A 27,211-nucleotide genomic window follows, 5' to 3' on the forward strand; every position below is an offset into this window, starting at 1 on the left:
ATCTGATGTCTAATTTTGTGATTTATCTTCCAGAATAGCAAAGACAGTTTTGAAAATAAGACTGATAAACTGTGAAATGGAAATGCCACATAAAACAACTTCAAGACCAGCAGAATAAAATATTGACAACAAAGAAAGCAGTTTCAGGTTTCTTCCAGACTTTATAATTTATTTTTAATTATGCACAGAAATGTATGAACATACAAGTCATTAGGTAACTTTTCATTTCTTCTGCACTCAGTCATTTGTAGGACAACGACCACGTACAGTTTGCCCTGTAGTGCACATCTCTTTGTGACCATGTCATCAGCCTAAGAGGGAAGAGAAAAAAATATTAGCAATAAGAAAAACAGGTGTGATGAAAGTGGTCACAAACATCTCATAACATCCTGCATTTTTATCTATAGATGAATGTTTGTGGGGAAAAATAACCACAGCACCACAAGCTTTTCTGCAGTATGAGGAATTTTTTCATGTGACATATTAATTGCTCTGAGACCATAATCCCCAAAGACTTCTTAGCTGGCAGAAACACAAATTATGTTTTTATACTGAAAAGGGACAATGACCACATACACTTTGCCCCATAGTACACAACTACAGGGTCAATGTAAATTGACTTTACATCATTTAATGTAATATAGAAGTGACACTGAAAAAAACATACCTCACTTTATATATGTCAAAATAACACACAAGATAAAAAGATAAGCTGTCATTAGTCACTCTTGTTTCCTTGCCACTGAGCCATTTATAAAGCATTCAGTTTACAACCTTTACTTATTGTAGACACTGTAAGAAATGTGTTATTTTCTAAGAGCCTGCATGATCAAGATAAAAAGCTGAGAGGGAATATGCACACAAGTGAATATATGAAAATACAGATCAGCCACTTTATCATTTTAAAGCTGGGAATGAGTTACAAGAATAGCAAAAGCCAAAATGCAAAGTACTGAGAAAAAAAAGAACATAAGTCAGTTCAGTATCTTGACTCCTAAAAGATGTCCAAGATCTTCAGAATTTGTGTTCAGCTAAGTCAAAAGTGTTTGTATGTGCACACTTACTATGAACATCCTGTACACTTATGTTTTCTCTCTTGTTTTCTTCTTTCATATTCCATTACATCTTCATTATGCTCCTTGATAAGCTATAAAATAGCAGTATGTTATAAACAGCTCTACAATTCACAGCTGCAAACAACAAATAGAGTTCTACAAAATACAAACCAGCTCTTAATGCAAACCAGTATGTAATAACTGGACCCATCCAGAACACAACATATGTAAATTAACAACTGAAAAAGGTGTGGAAACAATGCCCCATAGGACAAACATCTTCTCCTGACCAGACTGGGGGAGGGGGGTCCCACTGCCAATCAATTCTTAATCTATTGAAATCAACCAAAACCAGCTTAACCAGCTGAAAAGTAAAAAGAAAATGCATTGCTAGTCTGATAAACTCAACATTGTCTGGGCACATCTCTAGGTCTTCCTTCTTTTTAGAAAGGTCAAGGGGAAAATAACGCCAAAGCATTAATCCAACAGGCTTGAAGAATTAATTCTGTTGTGGCTGGTTTAAGCTTGCAACAGAGAGAAGCTCAAGAAGTTGTTCGTTTCTTAAAATAAGAGTACAACATAAAGCTGGGAAAACATAAGTAATGAACATAGTGATGCTTCAGTCTTGACACCTGCTGTGACCACCCATTAACCAACAAACTCCGTCACTGCATTCATATCACTATGATGACTTTAAAGGAATAATTAAGTTCAACAAGAGCAAATGGAAACACTTACAAAGCCCCACAAGGCAGCAGTGGTGCCAAACGCCGCGCCAACTCCCAGCCAGTTTGGCTGGCCACTATTCGCTTTTGTCACAACAGATGCAGAACGAGCAAAAGCTAAAAAGGCACAAATTTACAAATGTATTAACATTCCTTAGGGTTAGACTACCAAGTACCCACTGACATTCATAAAATCAGAAAAAAACCCCAAACCACAAAGCAAACCCCAAACGAACGCAATGATGAAGTGGTCTCCGTAACATTATTACAGCCGATCCCTGTAGGATGCCCGCAACTCCCTGATCCAGGAGAGAGGGGACGGAGTAAAAGCAGTGCATTTTGCCCATTCCCAGCCGTAATAACTATTTCCCTGCACCTTCTGCTCTACGAGGATGCCTCTCACCGTCCCCTGCCCAAAGCTCCCAGCCCCGGGCCTTCCCAGCTCCCACTCCCGCTGACCAAGAGCGCTCCGGGCAGGCACCCCCATCGCGGCGACACCAGCTTAAAACAGACAAATAAAAGACTGAAAAATAACTAATGGGCTTCCACTAAAAACAGTAAAAGGAGAGAAGCTACCCCTGACGCTTGCTCTGACCCCAGACGCGGACTGGCTCTGCTGCACAGGCAGCAGGACTCCCACACCCCAGGCCCACGGGCCGGGTTAGAGCACAGCCCATCAGCCTGCCCCGCCATGGCTCTCGCCCCGCCGCCGCTCACCAAGGCGGGGGGGTGCTGCCGCCGCCAGCGCCCAGCGCCTCACCGCCCTCAGCCCCGCCGCCATCTTGTCCCCCGGACGCGGCTCCGCCCGCGGGGGTGGGACCGCCCCGCCCCGCCCCGCCCGTGCCCCGGCCCCCGGGCGGGCGAGCTCCGCCGCGCCAGGCCGGGCGGACCCTGCGCAACCCCATGGCTCCCCGCCCTTCCCCGCCCGCCGCCGGCACCCAGCAGCGCCCCCGCCGCGGCGGAACCACGGCGGGCCGGCCCCGGCTCGGCGGCGGAGCGCACACAGCCGGCGGGGCGGGGCCGGCGCGGGGCCGCGGCGCATGCGCGGGGGCGCCGTGACCCGGCTGGGGAAGCGCCGCGCTGCCATTTTGGCGGCGGCTCGGCGGCCGCTCGGGACCACGTGAGCGCGCCCGGGGCTGGCGCGGGGAGCCCGGCGCGCGCGGCGGCCGGAGGGGCCGGGAAGCACCGGGAAGGGCCGGGAAAGGCCGGGAAGCGCCGGGCCCGCGGCGGCGCGGGCGGCGGGAGCGGCTGTGCTCCGGCGGGGAGGCTCACGGCGGCGGCGGCCGAGCGGCGAGGACGGGACGTAGCCCGCCCGCCCACTCACTCGCTCTCCTCGTCGGAGCCCCTCGGCGGCGCCCGAGCCGGCGGCGGGGAGGATGCCGTCGGTGAGCCTGCCGCCCAAGGAGAACGCGCTCTTCAAGCGCATCCTGGTGAGTGGCGGGGCGGGAGGCCCGGGCTCGGCTGCGGGGAGCGCGTTGAGGAGGCCCCAGGTCGGAGCCGGAGCCGGCGGGGAGCGGAGCCCCGGGGCAGGCCGGGCCCAGCGCCGCCCGGGCCCCGCCGCCCGTCCCGCCCCAGCCAGCTCCCGGCGCCGGCCGCGGTGAGGCAGCCCGGGCTCCGGGAAATGCCCCGCGGCCGCTCCATTCATCGCTCGCCCTTGCAGCCCAGCCACCCACCCTGCGCTCGCTTTGCTTTTCTGTCGTTTTGTTTGGTTTTTTTCTTTCATAACTCAGTTTTGCTGTAGACAATAACCGTGTTTGTCGGGAAGATGGCTTTCGAAGGAGGAAGTGGAGAAGGATGAAGGTTTTGAAGTCTTCCCGAAGTTTTAATTTGCAGCCAGCTCCTGTGGAAATGTGTCAGTCGGTTTTGCTGGGTGGCGGCTGGCGTGTGGATGAGAGAACGTTCGGTGGAATTCAGGCAGTAAGCCTGGTTTTCGGAGTGGGGTTAGGATGGTCTGCACTCCAAATACCCACAAAGTGTCCCCAGTTCAGCTACATCTTAAGGAACTTGTTTCAGCTTTCCTGCGGTGTTGCAGGAACATTGTGCTTCCAAGGACTTGGGTTGAATTGGAAATGTCTTAAGTTTGTTAGTGAGCGACTTCAGTGGATTTATTTAGAAGATTCTGTATCTAGACCGAGCTATTTCCTCTCAGAAGAAGTCAGTTTTGTCTAAAAATCTCGTGTTGTCTTTCAAAGAGACTTACACTACTATTTTGAATCATTCCAAAGATCAGAAGATGAGTACTGTTGGAACAACAGCACTCTTAAGGCTTTGTAAACTTCTGCCACTTAAGTGGGAGGGATGTGTGCAGTCTTCTGTCACTCCTGTTTCCAAAATATTTTGTGAAAATGGAGCACGTAGAACTAGAAAGCCCTAGGAACAGGCATGTGACCATGAGACACGCAGTTTCACTTAGGGTTAAAAAGTAAATATGGTGAGCTATAAATCTGATTTCTGCTTTGAAAGGTTCAGTCATGCTTCCGAGTTGGTGTGACCTTGTACTGAGTGTGTAGTGTTTGATATTGTATGGACTGGGAAAGATCTAGCCTTGCTGCTCAGTGATCTGTCCTCCTTTGCATTGGGGATGGTTTGTGTGATTACAGGGCACATGAATCAAGGAGCTTGTCTGTGTTTAAATCTGAGCGGGTTTGGTTGGTTTTTTGTTTCTTTCTTTCTTTTTTTTTTTTTTTTGATTTTCCCATTCACTTGGATGTGTCTGAGTATTTGTGTGGAGGGCAGGAACAAACAAGGAATGAGTGTCTTTGGAGAAAGTGCTGGCTCAGCACCTCTGCATTCATAACTTGATTCAGATTACAAAAGGTGTGCCCCAGTGCAAGCAGATTTCTGTGTGCTTTTTTTTTTTAATCTGAAAATCTTTAATAAAAAATCGAGGAGCTTGAGGTATCTGGATAGGCTAAAAGCTGTAGTGTCATTGTGATCTCTTCCTGTCTCACAGGGATGAGCCTGTGAGACAGATGTTTAGTCTGGTATTTAAGACTGCCTTGTGATGAGGTATCTTTATAACACGTGGTGAATAGAAAAGGCTTGAAGCTGATTTTCATCACACTGAAAATTTTGCTAATGAACTGCTTGTCTGCCTAGTTCTGAATAATGACTCTACTTTGTGAAGTTTTGATTACGTGTTTGACTTGAATTAGTGAGACATCTTTTAGGAAGTCCTAAGAAAAATTACTTCTGTTCCTTCACACCTCTCTCATCCTGCAGCTTCTCCTGTTCTACACTGTCTTTTCTGGAGACTGTAGCACTTCATCCTCTGCCATCTCTTGTGTCCTGTGGGAGGAGCTGAATTCTGTCTGTGCAGCTCTGAGCCCCTGGCCAGAAATTGAGGTGTTCCTGGGGAAACCCACACTGCCTCCTGGCCCAGCCAGGCCACGTGTCCTGCTCAGCATGCCTGGATGAGATTTCTTCAACAGATGCATTGGGAACTGGCCCAAGTGTTACTGAAAGCATGCCATACCCTACAGATATGTAGTTACTGGTACACAGGCTGTTAATAGAAGTATAAACCCATTCCCATTCTGATTTTCATGGAGATAATAAACACAGGAGCTAAGTGGATAACTGCCTCCTATTTTTTGCAAGTGAAGCGTGAATTTTTTGTGTGTGTTTTCAATTCTTAAGGCCTAATTTCTCTTTTTTTATTTTTCATTTTTTTTTAAGATACATACCTGTAACACAAATGTTACCAACCCGCCCAGCTTTGCACAACAAAGGGCAATAATTAGCTTTTAGAGTTTGTTTTTTTTTGTTTGTTTAGTAGTAAGCATCCTGCATGGTCAGTACCTTTCTCATGTGTATGGGTTTGCTCACAAGTCAGCAATTCCACTTACCTGACCAATTCTGACTTCAGAAGCGTGTACACACTGCATGTTCCAACACAGTGTAACTAGACTAACCTCTTCTAGTCCTTTTACAGGCACGTGGAGGTTCTGATAGAAACATTTTTCCATTTGATAGACATTTTACAATTCAGAGCTCCTGTAGTACAGCAGGAAAGAGATCTGCACGATTAGCTTGAATAAAAAAAACCACCCACAGGATTAGCAATCACTGTTCTCCTTAAACTTGCACTTCCATTTAAAAAGTGTCTAACACATGTAGTTTTTATGCTTTTAGCTATTTGTAATTATCTCTATGAGTAGTTGTTCTGCTGCTCAGAGATTGAGGAGTTTAGAGCAAAAGTGGGTCTCAACATCTGAACATTAAAATAACTGAGTCCTTATGATTTTTTTGAGCACACACAGTTTCTAGGCAGTCAAATTACTGGAGAAGGATTCAGGTGCAGGCAGGGGAAAGGGTAGAATAGTAAACACAGCACAGTAGTGGGTAAGTTGGCATTTTGGTACACAGAAGGCTGGATGCACTATGAAGTAATGGGAAAAGTTGCTTACTCCATTTCCTTCCCCACACCCCTTACTATCAACTATAGAACAGTAGTTGTAGGAAGTATGAATGACTGATTTTTGATTTATTTTTAATTAAGTATAACTGATGAACATTCCTTGACCATTCCTGCCATTTTGCCACATTATTCATCTGCTGTATCTGGTCAGGTACAGTTCATCAATGCTGTTCAGTTTTATTTCACAAATCCCAAAGATAATATTTGATTAAATTTTCTTTGGATGCAGAAGTTAAATATGTTTATTGAAATGGTACTGAAGAAAAAATAAATGCAAAACTCTTAGAGGTGCCATATATTTTGTGGAAGAGTTTTTTCAGTCCCTTGAAAGATCAGGTCTGGCAGACTAAGGTGGTGCAAGTATTTTTCACCATGTGTAGTGAGCTTAGCCTTTAATGAGCAAAGACAAGCAAAGTCCAAGTATTTAAGAAATGAAACATCATTGTACTTGATGTTGGAAACAAGCAATGCAGTTGTGTGTGTTCTTTCTTGTTTAAACAGTTTCATTGACTCACAACACTTTATTTTGTGCTGTTACTGGTCTGAGCTGGTGCATATTGCATTGTGTGAAGATCAGAGTTTCCCTGTTCAGGCCTGGGGATTAGCCATGGCCATTTTGACATATGGAAGCTGTTCATCTTTCATCTCTCTCAGTTTCCTTAGGTGCTCTGCAGGCTTGACTGGGCACGACCAGAACCCGTGTGCTGCAGTGGGGCATTGCAGTAAGCAGCTGTGTGCTGCAGGAACAGGGACATTTCACCTTCACATGGTCATTTTTACCTTCACACTGTAGTGCTTGAGGGCATTGTCTCTGAGCTGGTGGTCTTCCTTTCCGTGCTGGCTTTGACAAGTGTTCTGCTAAGTGATACAGGAACTTCCCGGTGATAAAAAGCCTGTTGGACAACCTCTCCTCAGTGCCTCTGCTGTAAATATGCCAAGTCCCTCGTGCTGGGCCATCTTCCTGTTTCTTCATTCCAGAATCTGCTCCCTGGCCCTGCACTTTGAAACTAGACAGACCAGTGCTTCTCCTTTACTAATACTGTCATCAGCATGAATCCTTGAAAAGAATTGTTCTGGCCATAGAAATTCAGGTGCTGACTTCAAGATTGCTGAGGTGACAGACTTGAAAATCTCCTTCTGTGTCATCTTAAGATTAAAGACTTGATTTCCAGAATTTCACTTTTATCAGTAACCAAGTAAGTTAGTTTGTTTGCAGTCATTGTTGCATTTGCATGGCTGTATAGTAATCAGGAATTTTACCATGTACTGTCTTTCAGTTGAAATATGGAATTGCTAACAAGGCTTTTCCAATAACTTGTCTGTTGGGATGTCAATCACTGGGGTTTTCATTGCCAAGAAGAATGCCCTGCTTGGTCAGTAGTAGTAGGAAGAGAAATGATATCTTGGCAGAAACATTGGAATGGAAGTACAGGATAGACTTGCTGCTTTAAGCAGAATTACTGATCTTATTTTTCACAACTATTTCTCAAAGCTACTTAAGAAATTAATTACTGTTTGAGACTCTTGGATGCCACTGAGGATTCACTTGAGCAATACATGTGTTAATAAAGCCTGTTCACAAAATTAGGCCATTTTTTGTCACTGGGGATGTCAGACATTGTAGAAACGTGATTCACTGCTGTGAATTTCTGAGGAGCAGCATTATTTTACCTGTTTCACTGGTGAAAATAAAAGACATTAACAGAAACATCCTCAGTTTTAAGATTATAGCCAGTCTTGCATTGTTATGGCTATAGATACTCTTAATTGAAACCAAAATTGTTTTAATTGGGGGGGGGGGGGGCAAGGAAGTTAATTCCATTTATATGCTACTGCCCTTTATTTTGGTTAGAATTTGATGCACTTGTGTTTATTTCTGTTTTGGAAGGTTTTCTTAATGAGATTTTGTTGCTTGCAATTTTTCTGGAGGTCTTGGGTTTAGATCTCTTGTCTGCAACAACACTGTGTCAATACAACAAGAGTGGGCCTAAGGAATCATCCATTTTCTGATTTTGCTGATAAAGAATTTAGAAAAAATTAACAATTATTCATTTCCACCCTTAAAATGAGGCCAGTGATTGTTACAAAGATTTCTGTTTGCTTTTGTGATACCACACAATCAACTTAGCGAACCTTGTAATGTTGAACAACCTTTCTTATCTTAATAGAGCCATTTAACTATTTCTCAATGCTCAGTGCTAGCATACCTCGGTGCTAGGGGTGAGGAGTAGGTGTAATACATGGGTAGAAAGTGCCAGTAGCCTCACCATGTCTCTTGGATTATTTTGTGAGATACATGGACACTTCAGCTCAGGTCTGAGTCCAGAACAACCAAGGCTCCTTTAGGCATTTTTCTACCAGATCTTGGAATTTGAATTGATGCACTTAGTTGTTTCAGATGAGCATTACAAACCAAACATATCCTGTGCATTCTGGATTTCTTGTGTGGTACAGTCAGTTTCTTGGTGAGTTGAAGGGTGAAACCTCAATGTAGGGATTCCAGGGTCATGAACACAAGTCAGCATGTTTTAGTTGGCAAAATTCATGGTAATTCTCCCCAAGAAGAGATTAATATAAGCAAGTACAGGCCCTCAGAACTGGTGGTCAATAATTGGTTTTTTTTCAGCAAGCCTGTCTTCAGTAAGTGAGGATTTCTAGTCTTTGAGAGGAGCTGTAGTTAACTAATTGTCAGCCCCTGTTTCCAGCTGAATTTTGTTAAATATAGGAATGAGACCAACTCAAAAGCATGGACATAGCATAGTTTTTTTCTTACTTAGTGTTAAATGGAAAGGTACACATATTTCTTACATTTTTCCTAACTAATTTGAATTTTGACTTTTTCTATTCATCTATGCTGCCAAGCATACAAGTTAGGAAGCTACCAGTGACTTCCAAAAGGCAAGACATGCTGTGCAGAGAAGGATTTATGAATCCTTTGAACCAGGCAAGTGCTGAAACTGTTTGTTACACTGAGCAGTTCAATTAATTAACACTTCAGAGCAGTGAAAGAAGATTTGACAGGAGAAAACTATGCAAGTTTGTTCCAGAGTTTTTCAGCACTAACATAGCTGCAAAATTTGTGTGGTTCCTTCAGTCCTTGGGTTTAAAATCTTGTGTTTTTCATAAAATTAAATCAGTGTGGTGGAATATCTTTTGCCTGGAGCTGCTGAGTTCTTTGATATGGTTAGTGCTCAAAGGACCCACTAATTCATGGTGAGTAGTAGCTCCTAATGCTTCCAGCTTTCAGAATCTTCTTTACTACATTTAGCTTGAATTAGTGCACCTGAGTGACTTGACCTGATCTTGTCTACCTGTAGAGAGAGGAAGTGTGCTGGGAGAAACAGCCTTGAGCTGCCCAGCACCTGAAGTTACTGCCTGGTAAGTGCTGCAAGAAATAGATAGAATCAGAGTGGCAGATGTGCATATCCTGTGATGTAGGTGCACACCTTAGGTAATGCAAAGGCCAAGGATTCCAATGCTTCCTGCTGCCAGAGGCATCACAGCATTGTAGTTACCAGTGTTGCCATGGGATGTCCCAAGTGTACATCCCTGACTGCCCCTGGGAGCTGTAGGTTGAAAGGTGGTTGAAAGGTTTTGTTGTAGAATCACAGAATAATTTGGGTTGGAAGGGACTTTTGAAGGTCATCTAGTCCAGGTCTTTGTCCACCATGGATTGGCTCAAGCCACAAAACCCTAGGGAAGAGGACAGCAGTGTCAAATCTGTGAATTGTTTTGTTTAAGCAGCCCCTTCTTCATTGTACTTCCTCCTGGGGAATTGCAGATACAAGTAAAACTTTCACCTGTGCCCATGTGTAGATCAGCTGTCCTGGTAACTCTTGTATATGATAGGGAATAGCCTCCAGTGTATTTCCTCTGGCTGTGACACTTGCTGGAGAGGGGCTGAGTACAGTGAGCTACAGAGAAGTTCAGTCTGTAGATTGCAGTCTTTTGGGGCTTAGTCCCAGTTTTGGCACCCATTTGGTGAAGAAAATAATATTTTTCAGCTGGTCTATCACAGCACTAACTAAATTAGGGTGCTGGCTTTTGCAGTGTTACTCGTGGGTGAGAAGTGATTTCCTGTGGGGGTTTTGGTGGGGCTTTTTGTTTGCTTGGTTTGGGTTGGTTGTTTTTAAGTATTGGGGCATTAGGTAGTTTCCATTCATTTTACTTCAGTTAAATTGCAGTGTTACATTGGAGTAAAAAGTGTGACCTGCTGGAGCACAGTCTTAGAAGAGAAAACAGTTAAAAGTTCTTCCTAGTGTTTTTTGTAAAATTCTGTCTCTTTAATGGAAAATAGCACACTATTTTTGGTTCCTGTTCAATTTCAAAGGGCATAACAATTGGTAATGTGATCCCATCCCACCCACCTGGTTCTGCTGTATGGATTTTATTCTCACACTGCTCTTTCATATAACCAGTTGTGCTGATTCAAGTAAGAATAAAAAGAAAGTCAATAATGCCTCAGTGCTCCCGCTTGGGGAGTAGATGCTACCTTCTTGTCTTTGATAATTACTCTTGAGGAAAATCCTCAGTTTTGCATGCTTCCAGGTGAGAAGACAAAGGTGGCTTCTCCTTTTATGTTGGTCTTCTGTGACTGTCTTCATCTTGCTCATGAAATACTTTTGGGTCTGCTTCTCACCTGTTTAATCAGCTGAAAAATCCAGGCTGGATAGGCTCCTGTGAGACTTTTATTTTGTTTCACTGCTGCAAATTGGTTTTAAAACACTGTTCAATCTGGTAGGTTGTACCAATGTATTTTCTCAAGTGTTCCTGCTTGAAAGGGAGTTTTCTGCTTTGTTGTGATCAAAGTGATTCTTTGTGTAGGTTGAGTGGTATTTGGTGGCAGTGTAGATTCACTGTGAAGCTTCTAGTCAGGCTTATGGAAACTCCTGGTGTTATGCTGAGCTAGAGCTGTTGAGCTGATCTTAACTATTGATGTTACTGAACGTGCAGCACGCTTCAGTCTGCAGTGTAGTTATTATAAAATGTCTTAAAATAGCACATGTAAGTCTGGATGGCTATTAAATTATTTACCTTAGTTATTAAATGCTTGCAGGATGGGAAGACTGCTTTGTGATATAAAAGAGGATTTGCACTCCTGGGTGTGAATATGTGCAAAATATTTCCTGCATAAATGGCAGAGTCCAGTCTGCTGTGTCCTGTTTATTTGATCCTGAGGGGCATACCTGCATGTCAGAATGCTGCCCTTGACTATTATCCTTTAGTTTTAGTTGGAAACACTTTTATTTGACTGTTAAAATGTCTATTTGAGAGGGAAGAGTTACTTGGGAGGTAAAATATACTGCCTGCTTATAGGGAGCTGTCATGGGTTTGATGCTGGCCAAATGCCAGTACAACCATGAAAAATCACTCACTCATTCTCCTCTGCCATAGTTGAGCAGAGGTGGGGGAAGGAAAAATTAAAAAGGAGTTCATGAGTTGAGGTAAGGACTGGGAGGAAGCATTTTAAGGGCAAAACAAGCTTAAAACTTAAAAAGGTATAAAGAAAAAACAGAGTATAGTGAGAATAAAAGCAGTTAGCCTACATTTCAAAAATATAAAATCTCTAAAATGCTCTTGTGACAATGTATTTGTTTATACTGCATATAAAGAAAACAGTGCTGGATTAAGTTTGGATAAAAGTAATTTCTTCTATGGTAAGCAACTCTTAGTGCTACTGTAACCAGTTGCATGGCCCTTGTACAACAACCTTGTGGTTATCTGGTTAAAGAATCCATGTCATTGTTCACTACCTGTAGGTTTGACAACAAGGTTTAGAGAGTAGATAGGGGAAGATTCAAAAGTGGGAAGCTGGGACAAGGGGAGGAATACACTCTGTGTAGCCATGAGCTGTGGCTAGATGTAGGTAAGCTGTAAAGAGTGGGAGTATTTTCACCTTTCTTCATGGCAGCCACCTCAGAAGAAATGTGGAGGAATTTTTTCACATTTGACATGGTGAGCCATGTGCATGTGTAAGGCATCTGCTGACCACAGACTAAGTCTGCACAAATCCCTTAATACAATTTAGAGAACACCAGAATACAAGCTCTCCTTCCACCTCAGACTTGGGATTCTAGAGAATATGGGCCATCTCTGTTCCTTAAAATTTCCATGGCAGTCTGTCTAGTAATTGCTGTGTGTTCTGACCCATTGAATAAACACTTGGTGGTGGGGGAAGCAATGCAAATTGTCATTTGCCTCCTATAGTCTTGCTTGATTTTGAAGGAGTCATACTTTGCCTGCCTCATCCTATTAATTCTTTGTATTAAATGGAATTGTATTAAAGCAGATGTTATTTCCTTGCTATAAAGACAGAAAATCAGTTAAGGGGTATAAAAAGCATCTTGATGTGTTTGGAATAGGTTGTAACTCTGGCCACAGCATGTGTAGAAAAGTTGGGTAGATATCTTAAAAGATCTGGTAACTTATTAAACTAAAAACTTCGAAGGGCAGGAAATGTGTAATAAATTCAATACTGATGTAGAGTCAGATTCTGTTCTTTTAAAGTTTAGCTTTTATGTTTTCTCATTGCATGATGTCACAAGTTGTAGCTGCAGCACTTGTCTGTCAAGCATCACAAGCACGCTCTCACTGCTGGCTTTGAAGTTTATATGTGCAGGAATTGAGCTTAGTGCAGGCAACTGTGCACTTCTGGCCATCTCTGAAACAGAATAGTATGTTACTTCTGCAGAACATCTGTCCTAAAGCAATGGTTGGAGCTCTGGGAATGACTGCTACGAGCATCTGGGAGGAAACAAGCTACCCAGATGAATAAAATTCCTGTTTCCAGAAAGCCTCTATCTTTATGTCGCAAGAATACTTGAAATGTCACTATTTCTGTTTCTGTGATTTTTTTTTTTTTTTTTTTTAATTTAAATTGCTGGTTCTTTCTGCTTCCCTTACTCAGAAACTACTGACTTTCATAAGGGTCTTCTTTCCCAGGCTGTGTATATATTTTCTGTCTCCTTTCTAGTAGAATATTTGTGGTTTATTTGTCTGTTCCTTGAAAGTGTAGGTTCATTGAGGTTTGCACCAGCCATGGTTCTATCCTGACTTCCTTCTGTCTCATTCACACCTTAATTTAAGTTTGTTAGCCCTTAATCTCTCTGGAGGATGAGTTAAGTATGTGCAAGCTTCAGGCAGGGGAATCTCAATGGAGCTGTTGGGCCCACTATGAGGAAAGTCTCTTCTTTTCTGAAGAAATAAATGTGACCTCAATTTCATTTGTTCCCTTCCTTCCATTGTCAAAACATACAGTGTGTACACAGAATACATACACAGAATAAGGAAACTCATGAAACAACACAACTTGAAATGTTTGCATTAATAGAATGAAATAAACTTGAAAGTATTAAGTAGAAAACTTGGAGAAATTGTGTACAGGAAATCATTCCAACTTGTCTTGATCTAGAAATAACCTGTCAAAGGAGACCTTTGTTGCTTTACTGGGGAATATACAGAGCTATATTCTGGAGATAAAGTATATCCAGATTGTTTCCTGATAATTTGTTGGCCCTATCAAAGTAGTTTCTGGGTTATGAAAATCTTTCTGTAGACATAAATGGATATAAACTTATAAATCTTTCCTCCATGAAACTTAAAGAATCTGTTAAAATTCTCAGTGAGTTTGCTCTGTTCCAAACTTCCTTGCATTATAAGCTCTGCATCACCCTAGAAAATTTTATGTGCAAATATTTCCTGTCTCTAGCATATATCCCATCTTTGCTTAAACTTCAAGGTGAGAGCCTGGTTGTTAAGAGTACAATAAATGGAACCATTCAGTGATAAGATTTCGCATTCGTAGCCAGCATCTGAGCAAGCTGTACTCCAAGCCAGACTGCAAAACCCCAGAGTGCCCCATTTGCTTGTGACAGTGCCTTAGTTACACTGCAGGCACATTGTTCAGTTCTGTGGCTGCACCACTTCTGTGACAGGTTCTGCTGCTTCCACAGCTACCTGGGTGGGGGCAAATGGCAGCTCTACTTTTCAGGGAGGAGGCCTGGCTGGTAGCCTTTATGACTGATGGTTTCAATTAAAAAAAAAAAAAAAGTCTGTCAGCTCTGACTAGTGGCTGATTATAGTGACTCAGCCAGCTACTTGAAAGTTGGTAATGACGGAAGGTGTAATACCCAGTCAAGTTTAATAGAAAAAAAAAATAGTTGCCTGTACAGATTTCCTCTTACCTAACCCTTAAAATGTTCTTTACCTACGTGCTTGCAGTGCTGACTTCTCCTGTCCTTGGTGAACAGAGGGAGTTGTCTCTGGAGGTGTTCAGAGTCAGGGTTGGATGGGGCTTTGAACAACGTGTGAGAGCTGTTTCTGCCCATGGGGGTGGGCTAGGTGGAACTAGGTGGGCTTTGAAGGTCTGTCAAAGTTGAAACCATTCTAATTCTTTTGTTGATCTGTTCCTCTTTGAATACATCTTGCTTGCTCTCTGGGCATCTTCCTTCTCCCTCCTTTTCCATGTGAACAATTCCCTTTCTCCTAAGAGTGGTGACAGTGTAGAAGGAGCAAGATAGGTGGTTTGTGATGCATCTTGGTCTTCAGTCATATTTCAGCTGAAGGACTTTAATGCTAGAAAACAATACATGCACTTGGTGTTTTATCCTTCTTTTACACCTTTGAAGTTTACTGTTGGTATTTCCAAGAGAAAATGAGATACTGAAGAGCATCTTTCATTATGAAGAGCAGCATAAAACACAGGAGTTGCAAATATGCTGTCTTCTTTTTTCAGCATTTCCCCTAACTTTCATGTAACTTTTTAAAGGTTTATTTTTAGAACCTTCTGCTTGAAGGGAAGACCCCTTGGGTCTGCCTTTCCTAAATATTTCTCTTGAGAGTGCTTTGAGGACACATGGTGTCCATATGTGCTTATGAATGCTCTTGGATAATTGCTTTGGAGCAGTGTGAGGAAAGATGGAATCCTGAGCAACAACTTAGTTAGAAGGACTTGAAAGCTCTCAGCTGTATCCAATTTTTACACCCCTGTCAGCCATCCTGCCACCAGAATGGATCCACCAGAGTCAGTGAGGTCCTGTTATGAATGACTTTGTAATTAGTAACAGGATTAATAGGATTTGGGTTGGTGCTCAATCAATGTGTGCTCCTGGGCTCATAAATGTTTATTTCATTACAATAAAATTAAATGCAAGAGGTTCCAAGAATTTGCTGAAGTGACCTAAAATGTATGAATTGGTGTTTATAATGTTACTTCTTCTGGCTTATATTTAAATATGAGCACAAGAAGTATATTTACATAAATAAAATACTAAAACTGGATTTTAAAGTTCACGCTGTGTGCTGTTGGGCATCGTGGTCACCTTGTATAATGAACAAGGCTCAGACAAAAGACTTGGACTAAGAAAACAGTAGAGGAACATTTAAATTTCCAGTATGGCAAGATAATGTTGTAATCAAACTGATGATACATTAAACTAATTTCCAATGGTTTATGTGTCTTTCCAGCCTGTGTGGCTCTTGGAGGTTGTCTCGTGGGGTTGCTGTCCAGGATAACTGGTCAAACTGGGTTCAGTGCTTACCAATGTTACAACATATGGTTTGCTTTCATATTAAGGGAGAGTTGAATCTTTTTAGGCACTTGAGCTTCCTGTGGTGTCTCACCTGAGAATCTGCTGTATGATTATATGTCTTTGCTTATACATTTAAACTCATGGTGTTGCTAACATTTTTTTTTTCTGCTATGGAAAGAATTTTTAAACACAGGAAGCTCAATAAACAGAGTTCATTAAAATATTATTGCATTTTCTAAAATCTGCAGCTGTACTAATTCTTAATTTCAGGCATGCATAAATACTTCCTCTCTAAAATTTTTGAATAAACTTATTTTGTTCTTTAACAGAGGTGTTATGAACATAAGCAGTATAGAAATGGGCTGAAGTTCTGTAAACAGATCCTTTCCAATCCCAAGTTTGCAGAACATGGAGGTAAGTTTTCAAATGGCATGTGCTCTCTTTTTCACTGTACTTTAGAGTAATTATTTTAATGTTTTATACCCCTTCACTGCTAACTTTTTGCCCATAAAGCAATAAGGACATTCAGGAATGTGTATTAAGCACTAACTGTTGGGAAGATTTGTCATTTTAAAGACTAATCTTACCAGCAGTCACAGCTTCCTGTTCTTTATCATTCAAGTCTAAGATTCATGGTGCAAGTTTCCTAATACAGGTATGCATTAATTTAATCACTTTTCCTGGGAAATTGATATTTACTCACATAAAAGTGAAAAACAAAAGAGGCTGAATAGTGTTCAGTATTCTGTCAGCTCTGTGGGCTGCTACTTTTCTGAAGGAATAGTCCTATTTTAAAAGAAGAAAAAGGTGTTTATTCCTTCACTGTATTTTTAGTCAGCTCATAATACTGAGTTGAAAGTCTGTTTGCACTGTTCAGAAATGCTTTGTGGGTTTTTTTGCAACTTCTTTGGTATGGGTGGATGTGTAGAAATATCAGAGTTGTGAATAAATACTTGAGTAGGGAAAAAAATCTCCAAATGCTTGTAGAGCAGACAGGTTTAAAATAAAACATTACTTTGTATTTTGATGGAAGTAATATAAAAGGTTTATTGCTGTGTATGATATACTTAAGTGAATAATCTGACAGTAGGGAAAAGAATGTGAGAAAAGTGTGAGATCTTGATAGTGAGAACTGAACCTAAATTTGCATTTATGCTATGTTTAGGGTTGCTATATGGAGCTTAAAACTCATGAAAATGAATAACAGATCCTTATTTAATATTTTTTTTTCTTTCTCCTTAGAAACCTTGGCAATGAAAGGACTAACATTGAACTGTCTAGGGAAGAAGGAGGAAGCTTATGAACTTGTGCGCAGAGGCCTAAGGAATGACCTGAAGAGTCATGTCTGTATCCTTTCTGAAACAGGGCTTCTGCTGATGAATTGAAAAGGCTCATTTCTGCAACTACTGGATTTATAGAGTAGCAGTAAAAACCAGTTTAAACTTCAAACTGGAAGTTCAGAATTTTCAGTTTTCAATAAATATTTTGTCTGAGCTGCCCAAAGGGCAGACAGTTTGCAGTCCTTGTAGTCACAGTTAGTTCACATATTATTCTGGCATGCATTGTGTATTTTTATCATTAATCTGCAGCTGTAATCTCATGGTGGGCATTTAAGCATGTGATTTGCTTTGGAAGCATGAGTAGTTGCCATTACATTGTTAAAGACTGGTCATAAACCTAGAGTGCAGGAAGTATGAGCATTTCAATTGTCTAAAACTGTGTTCAGGTAAGCCTAATGGTGTTTTCGGAGATCCTGTTACTTTATTTCCTCCCCCAGTGTGTGAAAAGTAACCTTTACTGTTATATAGACTGTATACCTATAACTGGCAAAGTTCTGACAGCATCATAATGTCCATTTATAAAACAACTTTGAGAGCTTGTTGCCAGCTGTTCTGTCACTGCCTTGTTGGAGCTGATTTGTCCCTGCTCAAATTCAGTGGAAGCCTTAATAGAGTTTTCCAGGTTGGCATGTCTATGGCCTTCTTCAGAGGTCAGACAAGAAGTATGATGAAGCTATCAAATGCTATAGAAATGCACTGAAATGGGACAAAGACAATCTTCAAATCTTGAGAGACCTTTCTCTGCTGCAGATTCAAATGAGGGATCTTGAAGGTTACAGGGTAAGTATGCATACTGCATTTAATTATCATCTAGGGAGCTGCAGCAAAGGTGGCAGATTGGTTAATGACACTTCAAAAAGAATAATAATTTCACAGGGTTAAAACTGTATGCCACTCTTTCACTTAATGAAAGCAAAAGCAGATGTACTACTGAGCAATTTCTAGAAAATACAGATATTTAATGGCAAATTAAATGATGCATTTTCAGCTCAGTGCAGAATTGTTTGCCTTATTGGGTTGGGGTCTTTTTGATGCTTTATAACCCAGTCTTGTTCTTTTCTTGAAGGGATTCCTGTGGGTAAGAGGCAGGCAGTGTGTTAAGAATGTGACTTATTCAGGCAAAGGAGTTTGTATTTTTTTGTAGCTTTGTGCTATATATTCCTCCACCTTTACATCAGTGGCCCCCCATTTTCAGTAGGTAATAACCAGAACAGTATGCTGCATGAAACATCATATTTTGGTTCCTGGCCAACTTGGGCATTAGTGAGTGACAGCTCCATTTTTTTGGCAGATTTTCATCTTTTTATGTTTCATTGCACCTCTAAAGTTGTGTTGTTTAAAACACATTTGTTGGTCTCTTTGTGTATTATTTCCTTTTCAGGTTAGGGTAACATTAGTATTCCCAGGAGCAAGTTCTGTGCTCAGAATTGAGTGAAACCATCAGCTAGAACAGGTCCTCAGAGAACTTATTCCTGAGTCAGGAGATCCTTAATCACTGATTTTTAAATTTTTTTTTCGTATTAGTAATTTAGAAATTTGGTTCTGCTCTTGCTGAGACAAGATAGCTAAAACTTAGTGTAGGAGCCAAAATGCACATTTGCAAAATGTGTTTGCAAATTTCTATTTTTTTGGCCCCTGGATAAAGATGAATGCAAATTTTGTAATCTCTAAACATACAAGTAGCACATGGCTACCAAATGCTTTAAGGATTAAATGTTAGGATGCTTAGAAATCAGTAGTTCATGGCTAATGGTTTGCTGCTTTCTGAAGAATGTGAATTTGCTCTCAAAACTGAGAATAAGGTAGTGTTTTGGTTGCTTTTTTTTTTTTCTTGGCTTTAAATTCCAGCCTCTCCTACTTCAAAATATTTTGAGTGATCATCATTCTATTAAAACAGCTGTAACTAGTTTTAGTTCTTTGTTAATCCCCACTTCTGACAGGTTAGGCGTTTTCAGTAGGAAGTAAATTTTTTCCTTTAAATTACTTGAAAATCCCTTCCAGAAGTCTATAACCAAACAAGTTATAACATTTTCCCCCGATGAAAATTGCATAATACCAAGCAAATATGTTGTCTTTTCCAGCTGTAATTATGCTCTTGCCAAAGAATAGGGATGTGTTTGCGTGACCTGTGTTGCTTAAGAACACTTCCAATTATTTAAATACATATGTACTTTCAAGGTTAATTTGAAACACCAGTAAATGTTCCTGCAATTCAAACCAGGTATCCTTAATTATGTTCTGTTCATAAGTGGTTAGACAGGAAAAGCATGTGTGTCATACATTAACAAAATTAGTCTGACTCATCAGGATTTGGTTGGACGTGCTATTTTGTGAAGGCTTATTTTTTTTATTCAATGAACACCATTATAGTTTGAAGTTTATTCTTTCTCTGTTTAATAAAATGCATATACAAAACTATTTTGCAGTGACTTCCTTAAATACTAGAATATTGAAGGCAGAATATTTCCTAGTGGATTCTACAAAGTATCAGAGTAAAGTCAGGAAAATTAGCAGCTACTTTTTTGCAGGAAACAAGATACCAGTTGCTTCAGCTCCGACCTGCACAGCGAGCATCATGGATTGGTTATGCCATTGCTTACCATCTCCTGGAAGACTATGAAATGGCAGCAAAAATTTTAGAGGAATTTAGGAAGACACAGCAGGTAAGAGGAGAACATGAAATTGCTATGTGGAGTGCTGCTTAAGCCAAAAATAAAACATTCCTTTCATGGTGAGAAAACTTTATGCAGTTTCTTTTAGTCAAATGAATTAGATCCCGAATTTTAGAATTGGAAGGCTGAACTCTGTCCTGTTGGCTTTTCTGTGTAGACATCACCTGACAAAGTGGACTATGAGTACAGTGAGCTGCTGCTCTACCAAAATCAAGTCCTCCGGGAAGCAGGGCTGTATAAAGAAGCCTTGGAGCATCTTTGTACCTATGAGAAGCAGATCTGTGATAAACTGGCTGTTGAAGAAACTAAAGGTAATCACTCATTTTCTGAAGATACATGTAAACACATAGCATACAATGGGATGTCCATACTGTCAGCTTTTCCCATCTTTTGGAACTTTGATTTCTTTTTAGCTTAATTTATTCTATTTTGCTGTTGTAAAGGACTGCTTGTCTCTCAGCTTATTCAGTCCCTCTCATGCTCTTGTCCCAGGTTGGTAAGACATCAGTGAAGTACACACATGCTGTTCTGAAACTTTTAAGCTAACAGGTGTTTCAGACAGGAAATCATCAGTTGATGTCCTGAAATTCTGTCTGACCTGTGCTGTTAGAGCTTTGATGGTGGCCCTGACAAGGATACCACATGCTGAAAGGGAGAATCATCTTTGGCACAGCAGGAGGCTTTAAAGTGGACTCAGTCACCCTTGCAGAGTATAGAAATAGCCTCTTCAGTGAGGCAATCCAGCACAGGCTTCTGCTGTACTACTATAAACTTGGTGTACAATACCACAACAGGTCAATACAATAGTGCAGCTTATATTCCATAAGTGGAATTGCAGAGTGAAACAAGTTCACTCTGACAGCTCTATGAACAGGTGCACTTCCTTAAAGCATGCTTTGTTCCTCTGTGCTTGATGCTTGCACAGTCTTTCTGTGAAACTACCAGTCTATTGAAGGTACTGTTTGTTCTTGGTCCACACTGGAATCTGTTAAAATGATTGCTGTAAGTAAAGAGAAGAAAATCTTTTACTCTAGTTTGTTCATGTCGGTGTTGTAGCTAGTTCCCTATTTCTGCTAATAGTAATCTCACTGTCTTGAAAAACCTGGGAATTGAGTAGTGACAATTATGGGAGGTGTGGTGCTTCCTCAACTGATTGCAGATGAATCTCCACTGTAGCTGAATATCTTACTTGATTTGCATATAAAAGGAAGTGGATGTAGAGACTACAGTATCACAGATCATTTTTCAAACACAGTAGTGGGTCTTTTGGCAGTGGAGGTGGACTTCATAAAAAATAAACCTGAGACCAAACCACAAAGTCTCCTAGCAAGTTACTAGCCAAAAGGATGGAAATACTCTTTGAAGACTGCATACTTTCAACAGGGTACAAGGGTTTAATTTTTTTGGGCACATCTTCCATTGTGTTGATTTGGTGTGGCTTGGCTGCTGTGTAATCTCCAGAAGAGCCTGGTAATAAATGAGTGTGTACAGATTTTAGGCACACATGCAAAAGCCACTGTGGATGAAGTATAACTGACAAAGACTGAAAATTGCATTGGCATTTGCTGCTGTTAGATAGAAAAAAAAATTAATCTCAGAGGAAGAATTTAAGAATAATTTTCCCAATTCTGTCATTCTCATGGAGTGAACTATTGATGTTTTCCTGGGCACTGGATTCTGTGTGTAGTCCTCAAGTTACTCTAACTGTGGAAGGCACCATCTCTTGACAAAATTGCATGTTAATTGTGTGACATAGGGAAGAAGAAAGGTAAATTGGGTAGAAAAATCTTGCCTTAGTCTAGAGTGATCCTGGTCACCTCGTGTGTGATCTGTTCATGCCTAACATTTGCAATAGCAAAGCTTTGTAAAATAGTTTCCCACTGTGAAATGGGAAATTGAATCCTGTTGCAGTTCCAGCATTAGCAAAGATGCTTATACAATTGTTAGACCTAATCTTTATCAATTTTAATTTGCATTGAAGTATCATTAAAAGGAGACTTGTTTGCAGAATCTTGAAAATTCATTCATCAAATTACAGCTTGATTAAAAACACTGAAGTTAATTTCATCAAACATCAAGCTGAAGAGCCATTCTCTTACTTGCAACTCTGCAATTTGTTTGGTTTTCAAGATGCTGTATACATCAAACACCATGTACTACTTTTAGTTGCTTTCTGCAGTGAAAACTGGGCTTGAAGTAACCAAACCACCTGCATTCTGTATTAAATCTTCAAGTAAGTTTTCAGCAATTACAGGCCAAATTGTAAACTTACTATAATTGCAGCTACTGTCAAAGTAAAAACATATCTGCCAACTGGTTTGGAATGCTATATGTAGTGCTTATTTTTTCTAAGAAATTAGAATCTGAATGAGTTAAGGATTGTTCAGTCTTTTACCGTAGAGTGATAAATGTTACACTGCTTTAATATCTTATTACCTTAATTTAAAACTTCTTGTTTTTCACACAGGAGAACTCCTGCTTCAGCTTGGCAGACTTGAAGAAGCAGTTGAAGTCTACAAGGGACTGCAGGAAAGAAATCCTGAAAACTGGGCTTACTACAAAGGCTTGGAAAAGGCACTTAAGCCAGGTAATGATTTGACATCTTGTAGTAAAAAATTTTTTTTACATATTTGAAATTAATAAGGTTATTGAAAGTTTATATTGCTTCAGATACTAAACCTATTATTTTAAAAGTCCCCATTTAAATTTTGTGTTTTAGTCATAGTGTTTACATATGATCACAATGTTGGTGTTTGTTAAGAAAGACTGGAAATTTTCTTGCATTGCTGTTACCGTGTCTTATCTAAAATCATAGAATCATAAAAATGCAATAGTCTTTGAGTGTGGTTGAAAGAAGAGAATTATTTCTTAGATGACAGTTTTAATTTTGAATTTTTTCTGTTGCTCTTATCTTAATCTTATGTTGTAGCTAATACAACTGAATTATCTCTTTGAAGATTTTTAGATAGCAATAAGGCAGGAGCTCTTTTTAAGATGAGTGATAAGCTGTTAGTATTCTAGTGCTGGAAGAGGAATTAACAGATACTGAGTATCTTGGAGTCATTCAATTCATTAGTTTTAGCAAGAATGAGGAGGAAATTCTGGTTTTTAGGAAGGATATAGACGTTATATGTATTATATTATGGTTGCTATATATTCTGATTCTTTTTTTAGTCAGGTATAAATTATTTCCCTGTCCCCCTTTCCTCCTTGCCAGAAAGGAAGGGGAAACTAAACTGTAATATTCTCTTCCAGCTAATATGATGGAGAGACTAAAGATCTATGAAGAGGCCTGGACTAAATACCCAAGGGGACTGGTTCCAAGAAGATTACCATTAAACTTTTTGTCTGGTAAGTGCATTTTTTGCTGAGCAGGTAGTGATCAACACTTGTGTTTCTTAGATTCTGACTTAACAGTATAAACAATCTGCAATTGATGAGTAATGTCTGGTAAAACAAAATCAACAGGTCTTTTTCCTCTCAAGGTGAAAAGTTTAAGGAATGTCTGGACAAGTTTTTAAGGATGAATTTCAGCAAAGGTTGCCCACCAGTCTTCAATACTTTGAGGTCATTATATAAAGACAAGGAGAAGGTAAGTGTTCTAAGCAGTTTTTAAATGTTCTGCCTCATAACTGTGGTGTATTGAAGAGATTAAAGAAACCACTTTCTTCAGTGTTCACTTCATCTGCATTGCTTTAGTTGACCTGATATAGCTGGGAGAAAAATGAAGTACATACATGTGCCAAAGCTGGTAAATGTAGAAAACTTAAGATTTAGTAATTTTAAGCTGTGTAAATCTTGACCATGGGAGGTCTTAATTTGTTAAAAATAGTGAGATTGAGTACATTCTCAAGTGGAATGCAGTTCATGGTATTGCAGAGTTTTTTTACCAAAATAACTAGTTTGGGTAACACCAAGTAACTCAAGTTGAAATAAAATACTATCAGGCCCACGGATTATTTTTTGTGTCTCGTCTTGCATGTGTAGGTGGCAATCATAGAAGAGCTCGTGATAGGTTATGAAACCTCTCTAAGAAGCTGCAGGTTATTTAACCCAAATGGTGAGTGCTGAGACTGTTGTGCTTCATGAAGTAGTGCCTGGTTGTGAGCATTGTCTGTCCATTCAGAAGTGGGGAAATAGGGAGGGAAGAAACAGTGGGTTTTTCTATTTTTCCTCTAACGCAGAACTGAATCGTAGCTGTGAAATATAAAATCTGTATTCAAAGTATAATCACTTATTCTAAATTCTTTTCCTGAATCCATTAGTCATCTCTTTGCAGTTTTGAGTTCAAGTATGCTATTTTCAAGACTTGAGTTTATCACTGTTCAGGAAACTAAAGTTTGAAAGCTGTGTCAAATCTATAACTACAGAAATGCCAGCCAAAAGGCAATATATACTGATAGTACAATCTTCAAGGAGAGGTGGAGCTTTTGGTGGGGACTAGGTTTTGTGTTCTTGAAGGTTTCAAAATCTCATGGTCCAAACCTGGAACCAGTTGTTTGGAAGCTCTCCTAGGTCTGATAGAGAGTCAGAATTAACTTTTGGTGGCTGTGTTCATAGTATTCTACTTCAGGTATGTTGTTTCAATAATAAACTGAACAAACAACCTCTCTCCATTTTACTGCTGCCAGATGATGGTAAAGAAGAACCTCCAACCACTTTACTTTGGGTCCAGTATTATTTGGCTCAACATTATGATAAAATTGGACTGCCATCCCTGGCTCTAGAATATATAAATGCTGCTATAGAAAGTACTCCCACTTTGATAGAGCTCTTCCTTGTGAAGGCAAAAATCTACAAGGTAAGTTTGGTTTTATTCTTAGTGACCAAAGATTATTAGTTTGTTAGGAATTGTAGTGAGTTTGAGGTGGAGTTTTGTGCTGCACATGAAAAAGCCACAATGTAGGTTTTTAACTCAGTAAAGGAGAAATGTGCAGCAAAATGTGAATTCTCAGTTTAAAAACCACACTGATAAATTAGATTGAGTCTTTCATCTGTTCTTATCCCCCTTATTTTTAGCTGCTTAAAACAATTTTTGGAGTGCACTGTGATATTGTATCAGAATGGGATTAGCCAAACTGGTTCTTTAAGCATTTTCATTTAAGGATTTTTTGCTTTTGAAGAAAGCTATTTGTTTTAAAAGAGTCTAAAAAGAAGTGAGTAGATAAAACATGTATTTTATAATTACTGAATTTGACTTAAATTTCTATCTTTATAGCATGCTGGAAATATTAAAGAAGCTGCAAGGTGGATGGATGAGGCTCAGGCTTTGGACACAGCAGACAGATTCATCAACTCCAAATGTGCAAAATATATGTTAAAAGCAAACTCCATTAAAGAAGCAGAAGAAATGTGTACTAAGTTTACACGGGTTTGTTGCACTTAACTAGAGGTCTTTGGAATAATGTGGGCCTAATCCCTTGTGGAATCTTGTAGGGGATCTTGTAAAATGACATATTTTATATATGCTCAGTAGCTTTATGTGGGAGTTTTGATGGAAACCCACTACGAATTTAGGTTAATTTGATTGATTGGTAAATTAATTCAATTTGGTTAATTAATTTAACTAATTGACACCTCAGTGCCTTAAGCAGCTCTAAGTTACCCAAAACTGAACTTGAAAAAAACAATTTGATGATGTTGTTCTTTAGAATTTTATCTCCATTTGATCTTATGTCTACTGCTCAAATACAGGCTTCTTAATTAAAAAGCAATAATTAGAGGAGTCCTAGATTATGCATAATGAAAATAGAACTGACACTTTTTCCTCCAGGCTGTTTTGAACACTGCTTTTTTCTTTCATTGCTATCTGTGCAAGTATATATAAATATCAGATTTGAAAGACAACTGTAATCCACTTTTTTGAACCAGATGTCAAGGTTAACAGTATTCCTTTTCCCTTGCTACTCCTCTCTAGTACTGATTGTATTAGAAATAATAATCTGTTACTGCTACTGAGAGGATGCTTAGCTCAGTCATCAGTTCTCTGGAAGATGCAGATGGCAGTTTTAGTCGAGGGGGGGAAAAAAAGTCCTGCAGGATTTCCTGCAGGTTTCAGTGTAATCAGCAAAGCTAGTCAGTTTTAACTGTGGCATTTCCAACTTTAGGACTCCAGTTCTGAGATTTAACATTCATTTTCTTTACTTGTGCCTTTAATTAGGACAAGATAAAAGAAATAGCAGCTGGTGGATCCAATGAGATTTATTTTTTGTGTAATGTTGTTTTTGCTTTTAGGAAGGAACCTCTGCAGTAGAGAACCTTAACGAAATGCAGTGCATGTGGTTTCAGACAGAATGTGCACAAGCCTACAAGGCAATGAACAAATTTGGAGAAGCACTTAAGAAATGCCATGAAATTGAGAGAGTATGTATTCAGCTCAGCTGCTTGGGTTGGAAAACACTGGGTTAAGTGTACTGTGCTGGCATGTTACTTTTCTGAGCAGTAAGGGTGCATCTTGTGTAGCTTCAAGAGAGATTTCATGCTGGTCACTGGCAAGTTTGTATAGTTGCATTTCCTTCTAAAAGTGTCATTGTAAACTGTGTATTGTGAAAAGGTTTTGTAAAGTTATTTGAAGATCCAGATGAGAGCAGAAAACTGTCAAAAATAATCTTAGTTTTGGCTGTGTACATAAGAAATGGGTATTTAGGTACAAACTAAGAGTATGTGAACTTGAAGTCCAGAAATAAGTGTCCTTAATGCAAAGGACAGATGTCAGTTACTGTTTAATGCACTATTTTAGAGGTACACAATAAATGTTTAAAAAATTACCAAAAATATTAACTGTCTTCTCCTTAAAAAAAAGCTACAGTTTAAAAGAAGCTATTGCAAAAATAAAGACTTCTTAAAGTAGAAATTTTATTAAAAAGGGGGAATACTTGCACATTAAATGTAGATATCCATAGTGAGGTAAACAACAAAATTTGGATGCACAACTTTCAAAAGAAGCAGGTATGGGTTGCATTTTTTTTTTAAAGCACATTAAAGTCTAGAAAAAAGACCAGACAGCTGAGGGTGTAAAAGAAGTGCTGAAAGAGCAGAACTTAGGAAGCTGTGCCTCTTTGCACAGAGAGAGGCATTAAGAGATTTCAGCACTGCTGCTCTCCTGCAAGGAAGACTCAGCTCTGGAATATTCTCTGATGTGAAAAAAGTGATGTAAAATTACCTGGCCTAGTGAAAGGTGTTCCTGCCTATGGCAGGGGTTTGGAAATAGATGATCTTTAATTTTCCTTCCAACCCACACCAGTTTGTGATTTGCCAGAACCATGTTATGTGTGCACAAATCCTTTAAATAAATTAGTGTCAATTTCTTTTGTGTGAGAAAAATCAGTCCTGTAAATTGTCTTGGGGACCAGAAGAGGTCAGCAAATGAAGTGATAACTTAGGGCACCCAAAAAGATATTTCTAAGGATTTAAGTCGCTGTGTTTAATTTGTTTATTGGATTAATTGATTGAAGGTGTAATAAAGTTCA

General features: G+C 39.9%; 2 protein-coding genes across 3 annotated transcripts in view; one reads left to right on the forward strand and one right to left on the reverse strand.

Annotated features, from left to right (window-relative positions):
* Positions 1-141: 141 nt before the first annotated feature.
* On the reverse strand, positions 142-2,598 carry NDUFC1 (NADH:ubiquinone oxidoreductase subunit C1). Of its 2 annotated transcripts, XM_033060381.2 has the most exons (4): positions 2,498-2,598; positions 1,794-1,897; positions 1,065-1,147; positions 142-311 (listed from the first exon to the last, which is right to left on the reverse strand). In XM_033060381.2, coding segments are annotated over exons 1-4 (252 nt in total). In that variant the 5' UTR covers positions 2,562-2,598; the 3' UTR covers positions 142-310. The 2 variants fall into 2 exon arrangements, with proteins under 2 accessions (XP_032916272.1, XP_032916273.1); XM_033060382.1 differs by lacking the exon at positions 142-311 and having other exon boundaries at positions 1,064-1,147.
* Positions 2,599-3,051: 453 nt separating this feature from the next.
* NAA15 (N-alpha-acetyltransferase 15, NatA auxiliary subunit) overlaps positions 3,052-27,211 on the forward strand; it is a 37,838-nt gene continuing 13,678 nt past the window's right edge. The window contains exons 1-13 of the mRNA XM_033060276.1: positions 3,052-3,210; positions 16,060-16,144; positions 16,973-17,077; positions 17,693-17,850; positions 19,599-19,733; positions 19,900-20,053; positions 22,210-22,329; positions 22,998-23,093; positions 23,228-23,334; positions 23,730-23,802; positions 24,374-24,543; positions 24,961-25,113; positions 25,977-26,105. Coding sequence (XP_032916167.1) covers positions 3,157-3,210; positions 16,060-16,144; positions 16,973-17,077; positions 17,693-17,850; positions 19,599-19,733; positions 19,900-20,053; positions 22,210-22,329; positions 22,998-23,093; positions 23,228-23,334; positions 23,730-23,802; positions 24,374-24,543; positions 24,961-25,113; positions 25,977-26,105 — 1,539 coding nt within the window. The 5' untranslated portion in view covers positions 3,052-3,156. The remainder of the gene's footprint in view (positions 3,211-16,059; positions 16,145-16,972; positions 17,078-17,692; positions 17,851-19,598; positions 19,734-19,899; positions 20,054-22,209; positions 22,330-22,997; positions 23,094-23,227; positions 23,335-23,729; positions 23,803-24,373; positions 24,544-24,960; positions 25,114-25,976; positions 26,106-27,211) is intronic.

This window comes from Catharus ustulatus, chromosome 5 (genome assembly GCF_009819885.2).
Source record: "Catharus ustulatus isolate bCatUst1 chromosome 5, bCatUst1.pri.v2, whole genome shotgun sequence".
NCBI classification, from domain to species: domain Eukaryota; kingdom Metazoa; phylum Chordata; class Aves; order Passeriformes; family Turdidae; genus Catharus; species Catharus ustulatus.

Excerpts from the sequence above, each read along its gene's own strand:
- NDUFC1 (XM_033060381.2), bottom strand. The coding sequence starts at position 2,561 with ATGGCGGCGGGGCTGAGGGCGGTGAGGCGCTGGGCGCTGGCGGCGGCA. Across the intron at positions 1,898-2,497 it reads GGCAGCACCCCCCCGCCTTG|CTTTTGCTCGTTCTGCATCT; the intron begins GTGAGCGGCGGC and ends GTGCCTTTTTAG. Across the intron at positions 1,148-1,793 it reads CTGCTGCCTTGTGGGGCTTT|CTTATCAAGGAGCATAATGA; the intron begins GTAAGTGTTTCC and ends GCTATTTTATAG.